Below are 6,851 nucleotides of genomic sequence, written 5' to 3' on the forward strand. Positions count from 1 at the left end.
TTAGTATTCTTAATAGAGTACATGTACATTTTATAACAAAAACTTACTCCAGGGGAGATGGGAGCACATTTGTGACTAATATTCAACCAACATAATGGTGTGTGGGTGTTTTTTCCCATCCCCCCCCCCCAAGTGAGAAGTTTGGATGCAAAACCATTAACTTTTGTCTTCTCTTTCCACAGCGATATCTGGCATGATTGTTCCTCCCATGTGAAAGCATTGCCTTGAAGAATTTTATTAATGAAGAGGTTGGATTCTGCTACAGAGAGTAATCTGATACAAGTCCCCGAGTGGAACTTTTAACTCAGGCCTTTTTAAGAGGAATCACAGTAACTGCAGATTTTTAAACAAACAATATCACCGACCTTGCAAATACAGAAGTTGGAAAGGATCTGCAAGTGCAGAGTGTTGGTTAAAAATTGTACCTCCCAAGTATTGGGGGGATATATTTATTCTGTGTTGTTGATAAAAGCAAATCCACTTTTTCTTTCTCTTTCTTTCTTTTTTTTTTTTTAAGCTTAACTCTGCAATCATTTGTCTTTTATAAACCGTAAAGCTGTATACAAGGGACACTATAAATAAGACTCCATGTTTTAATTTATGATGTTTTTAAAGCTGTGTAAAGGGAGAATGAAGTGATATTTACAAAAAAGTCAAAAAAGAAAAAAAAAGAAAAAAAAAAAAAAAAAAAAAAAAAAAAGCTTGTATGGGACAGAATAGGAATGCCAGTTAGATTTTTTAGAAAACTAAGGGTCGGCTTTTGCGCCTTAAAGCATATCAAATGGTAGTTAGCTCAGACAGTGCATTTTCAATATCTAACTTAACATGCCATCCCTTAGCAGTGCAAGCTTATTTATCTCTTTTGTATTGTTGTCTTAAGTAACTGTGTAAATAAATGCAGCCTGGAAAGTTAAAAAGTGATGTAAGTGATCACATTTTCCCCTTCTACTCCAAAATCCAGTGCCTCTAGACAGATTGTTAAAACTGCATATTTAAACCCGATATCATTCTCTCTTTCACTTGTGTCAACTTCTTCTGAAGCCAATGGCCTCTCGAGAGCTTGATGGCACACCTACTGTGTGCGAATCTCCTAGGAGACTTCATGGAACAGGGTCCAGGCACAGAGTTCCACATTCTGCCCTCCAGTTACCAAGCCAAAATCCCACTTTCATGCCGCCATTTGCAAGTTCTAGTAGAGTGTACTCATCCTAAATGCTGACTTCCTACCAATCCTCCCAAAGCGGACAAAAGCAACATGGCGGGAGGCTCAGATTTCCCGTTTGAGATAACGCGCCTCTATCGGTGACCCTTACCGTTTGTAACATAATAGATTAGAGCGACAGGTTAAGTGCTTTGGAATTAAGAGTAAAAGGAAAACTGGGAGAAAGGAGAAGAAGGTTGAGAGCTCCGACATGTAGTTTTCTGTTCTATGGAATTTTTTGCTCTCACCATCTGGGAAGTGTTCTTAAAAGTAAGAATAAATAGCAAAGAAGCAGCAAAGCTCTGAGGATGCATTTGCCTGATATTTTTTCCTTTGCTGTTGTGTTTTTGTATGTAGTTATAAATACTGTAGATTTTTTGTGATTTTTGCCAAAGTCGTTGTTCTATTTATACATTTTAATGTCTTAAGACAGTTTTTCAATATCACAAAAAGATTTTACTGCATATTTTGCAAAGAAAAAAAAAGCTCACTACCTGTAGCTTGCACATACTTGCAAAGTTAATTAAAAGGCTTTTTGTTTTAAAGGGGATTTTTGTAAAATATCCATATAAATAATGTATTTATCTTTGGAATTTGTACATTGCTTTCCCCTTCTTCCTTTTCCTCCCACTCCCAGTTTATTTTATTGTGTATGTTTGCTATGTGAAAAGTGCGTATTTGTTTGGTCACCTACAGTTGTATTAGCTGTTTCAATGTGATTTTTAAACATTTCATTTATAGTTATTTTTAGTTTTGTTTTAAACCATGCTTCAATTTTTTTTTATTTCCACCCAAAAGCCATTGTTTATTTTTGTATTATTTGTAAGTTAAGAAGTTTTTTCCAATATATGGCAAAAAAAAATAGTAGCATATTATTCTTGTAGCATTTAGTTCTGTAGATTAAAAAAAAAATGTATCCTTTGCTTTGGAAGCTTACAAAAAAAAAAAAAAACCCTAATGCTGTTTTACTCTATTAATATGCATGGAATCTCTCCCTTTGGAGTGACGCATTTTGTGCATTAAATTTGGGGGAGAAACTTCATAGAAATCAATGAACATACTTTCTTTCTTAAGTCTGCTTGTATATTTCCTCTGTCTTTCACATAAATATAAACCAGCAGATTGGATGCCTTAACAATGCAAATCATATTCATTTCACTTGTACATTGTAACTGTGCACCAGAACTGTCAGTCATCACTAACATTCTAAGAAAAAAGAAAAAGAAAAAAGAAAAAAAAAAACAAAGAAATGGAAAAGCACAAAAGAACTGTTTTGTTACCTTAAGACAATGTAACTTTTTCTAGTAGAGCAAGAAATTTACAACAATGCTGCAACTGTGCATGCCCCCATATGGATTTTGCAATGGTTTTCACTAGACTGTCAGAGTGCGATTTTTATGGGTTGGGGCGGGTGGGGGAGGGGAGTTGTGGGAGGGAAGGGAGGGGAGGAAGGCTGATTTTTCAAGGTGAGAAATAATAATAATGATGATTAATAATAATAAAAAAAACTGGAAAATGTAAGCAAGGTGGACGCATTGCTTCTCGGTACTCAGAAAGGTTGTCTGAATTCGTGTGGTAAGCGCTGGCCTGAAGATGTATACAATTTAAAGCCATATTTTGTCTGGTGAGCCCCTTAACTGTTTGTGAAGGAATGGTCAGCCGGCGAGGAGTCCGGCTCAGACCCTGACAATAAACGCCACCCGTCTGTCAGCCATGTATAGTGGTTAGAACTTTTCTGGAAAGTCCAAAGAGCCTTTAAAATATGTAGAATTTGTGTTCTGTCGCCTCTATTTATATTGATTAGATGAAAAGATGTTCTGGCCCTCTGACCCTCTTTCTTCTACACAAAACTTCTACAAGTAAAAGATGTTCCCCTAAATACAGAATATGGCTTTAAGAAGAAAATGAAACAGAGAATTAAGATTTCAGTTTTGGGGGAAAAATACAGCTTCTGGATGACTGGATTGCCTGACATGCCCTGGCCTCACATTGTACTAGGATGCAGCTTAACAAAGTCATCTCTGAATCTACTAACCTTTCACCTTCTTATCAAACTTTTTGAATAGACACACACTGTACAGTTCAATTGTTAGAGAACCTAACTACTGTAGAGATTGTTATAATTTTTTTTTTTTTGCAAAAATTCAAGCTGTAAAAACTTTTCAACTTTCACAATATTTAATTAAAGTTACTTCCTGTCTGTGATGGCAGCTTCTAGTTGTGTATTCATTTCAGAATTTCAGATGAGCCAAAGTCCAACATATGTAGAAGGTCTGTGTTTGCAATTACTCAGACCAGTGTTGACACCCAGAGAAAAGAAATCTGGGTAGTCCTGGGACACCCACTCTCTTTCTCTGTAAATCCTTGGGGATTTGCCAACCTGGGATGCAAACCGCACACGCACAGCGTACTGCTGCCCTCTGCCGGCAGCAGATGGATGCGCACCTGTGCGCACTGGCCCACAGAGGAGCCAAGAGCCCCAACCATTTCACCAGCCAAACAGCGATCTCCCTGCGGTGACTGAATTGTGAGTCCGGGATCTGGCCATTCTAGAATGCCATCCTCTGTGCTACAAGTCTGAACCAAGCTCTTCACATAGAGCTGCTAATTAGTCCCAGTGAGCCTATGGTCAATTAGTTATGTGCCCTGGCTCATTGATGAGGAGGCATGTGTGAACTCCGAATCTTCCATGATCTATAGTTTTAGATCCTTTGTGGATAAGGCACTCTCCCTGTTGGATAAAACCAACTTTATCTGGAGTCAAACATCCCACGGACACCCAGTAGGTATCTTCTCTTGTAAAATGATTTCACTTTAAGTTCCATCATCATCACAAGACTTTCCAATTGTTCCTTCAATGCTTCCCCTGCTTTTGCAATTATTGGACAAGGTAAGGTTAACGATGCTTGTAAAATGCTTCAAAAACTTAGAAAATAGGCCAGGGACCACAGAAACTTGACGACCAGAACTAACAGGGCATCACACAGCCGCCGTCTGGATCATTTGTGGTGGCCATTGTTGGTACACTTTGGCTCTGGAACACAGCCCAACTTGAAGTAATGAAAGAGCAGCATGAATAAGTTAATAAGCAAAGAAACTATCATTGCTTTCTTAAAAAGAGAGTCTACGCTCATTAGTTTGGTCATTCAATACACGTTTCTGGAATCGAGTAGTAGATGCACGTCCCTGTATTAGAAGCAGATAATCCAACAAAAGAATAAGGGCCACCTGCCCTCAGGGTGCTCACAGCCTCCGATCAGACAAGTCTATACTCAAGACAGTTTAGGAAGTTTCAAGTGACACATGCATGCCACAGCACCCCACGGAAAACAGCCGACACCCACTGGCCTCCCCACAGGTCTTCCCACTGGCCTCCACTTTCCTTAAGGCCTATTTCCTAAAAGCGTTTGTTCATTCATTCATTCACGCATCCCTTGAAGGTTTACTGAGCACCCGGCCACTGAGGGAGGGGTGGCGGATTCCACAGTGAGTGCCGGGATGCTGGGCTTGCCCCCATGGGGCTTAGAGTTGAGTAGGGCGAGCCAATGTGAAGCAACCAAGCCAGTAAATACCAGCAACCCCACAACGGCAGTGAGGGAGAGTGTAGACTGCTCTGGAAGGATATTACAGTGGTATCTGACTTAACCTGAAGGTCTGGGGAAGGTTTCCAGAGACCGTGACATCGAGCAGAGACGTGAAGGATTCCGTAAGCAGCTGGGGTGGGCGTCTCAGGCAGCAGGGATGAAGGCAGGGATAAGAATCTGAGATTTAGCCCGGCTAGCTCAGTCGGAAGAGCATAAGAATCTGAGATTTGGGGCTGGATACCTGCATTTGGAAACAGAAAGGCCATGTGAGGGAAGCACAAGGTTGTGCAAGGTAACCCTACGACACATGGGAAATTCAACTCAGAACACAGCCTGAGCACCTACTGTGTTCTTAGCGTTGTACTAGAAGTTAGAATGCCCACGGAAACCGATCACAATTCCTGCCCATTGGGCCCAAACCTTGGCTCAGCATGCCAAGGTAAATTCACAGCCTTGTGTTTGCCCATGGGAGCTATGCTAATAAAGCCCGAGGAGGTGGGCTTGGGTGCAATCAGAAATTGAGCACCTCGCTTGCTCTAGGCAGTTGCTCCCATATGGGAATTTGAACCTAGTGTTGTCCGTCTTTCATATTTCAAGAATGCTATATATATTATTGGAATTTTTTTTTTTTTGGTGTGAAATTTTCATTCTTGTAAATGTTGTCCTCTCATCCTAAAATAGTGTTTTAAAAACATTGCATTGGGCAAACAAAATCCATGAGCCTCTAGAATGTTAGTTTGGGGCTTCTGGCCAAAAGACAAGTTGCTAAAGGAGATGTTTACACAGCCTGATTTGAGGGTCAGAGTGATCTGCCCTCTCCATGGAGATCAAGGAACACTGCAAAGAGGGAATGCCTGAGTGGTGTGAATAGGAACTCTCCAAGCAGATAACGGAAAGTAGGGCATGGAAGGCCATGGTCAATGTCTTTGGAGCTGGCTATATGCGAAAAAAAGTACCTAAGGTCAATGGAAAGGAATGAGGATATGGGAAAATGGAATATGTAATTGTGAAAAAAATCCCTATACTGTACAAAGGCCACACTCAGTGTAAAAATGTATACAATGTATACATCTTTTTTTTTTTTTCTTTTTCAATCTCCTTTTGCCTTACAGAGAGATCCTCATAGCTGAATTCACTTTTAGGTAGACTTCGAAAGAAGTAAAATGTTTCCAACACATCATGCTCAAGCCTATGCTTACCCTAGCACGCTTCCCATCACTCACCATCTTAAGAATGTGGCTCCTGGAATTATTACCCTCTCTCTCCAAAGTCATCAATTTCCCCTTCTTCAGTAGTACTTTCTTAGCAACCTACAATATGATCACATTTTAAAAGAAAGAAAAAAACTATTTGACCTCACTGTGGTTTCAATCTGCTGTCTTCCTGCTCCCTTTCATAGCAAGTCTCCTGATGGGAGTCCTCCAAGCCCATTGTCTTTCCTTCTTCGTCTCTACTCTCCTGTTATCTACATGACAACAGACGTTTACTGTCACTGTGAGTAGTGTGGAGTCGTAGACATTGTACACAATAGATCAAGCGTATATTTTTGAAGTATTATTCTCACTGCCGCATAGAGAATGAACTGAAGAAAGGCAACAGGTAAGTGGAGAAGACCTATCAGGCCAGAGCAATGTTCCAGGCAAAAAAAAAAAATAAATAAATAAAAATAAAAATAAATGAATAGCTTGGACTAGGAGGGTTAAAGGAAGAAAATAGATAGGATTAGAAATATTTGACATTGTGATTATAGTCAAGTAGCCTATACCTCAAAGTTGCCGAGGGAGTAGATTTTATTTGTTCTCCTTACAAAATGAGATGGCAATTATGAGACACCATAGCCCTATTAACTAACACTCTGATAGTAATCTTATATTGCAATACATAAGTGTAGCAAACCAACTCATTGCACACTGTGAAATTTAAACGTACGCCATGTTATATGTCAAGTATACTCAATCATTAAAAAAAAAATAGAGAAGGACTTGGGAGAAAGAACCACCAGGATTTGGCAACTGATGCAACATGGGGGTTGCGGAAGAGGAAGAAGTCAAAATCAAACTCCGCTT

The 6,851-nt window shown here is 39.8% G+C and overlaps 1 protein-coding gene across 8 annotated transcripts in view; it reads left to right on the forward strand.

Annotated features, from left to right (window-relative positions):
- The window catches only part of EBF1 (EBF transcription factor 1), a 383,907-nt gene extending 382,990 nt beyond the window's left edge, over positions 1–917 (forward strand). For all 8 annotated transcript variants that reach the window (XM_082724997.1, XM_082725001.1, XM_082724998.1 and 5 more), the window contains one exon: positions 183–917. Coding sequence is in view for 4 of the 8 variants with exons in the window: in XM_082725001.1 (XP_082581127.1) it covers positions 183–214 (32 nt within the window). In the remaining 4 variants the exon portion in view is untranslated. The remainder of the gene's footprint in view (positions 1–182) is intronic.
- Positions 918–6,851: the final 5,934 nt, after the last annotated feature.

Source organism: Mustela nivalis, assembly GCF_964662115.1.
Source record: "Mustela nivalis genome assembly, chromosome: 3".
NCBI lineage: Eukaryota > Metazoa > Chordata > Mammalia > Carnivora > Mustelidae > Mustela > Mustela nivalis.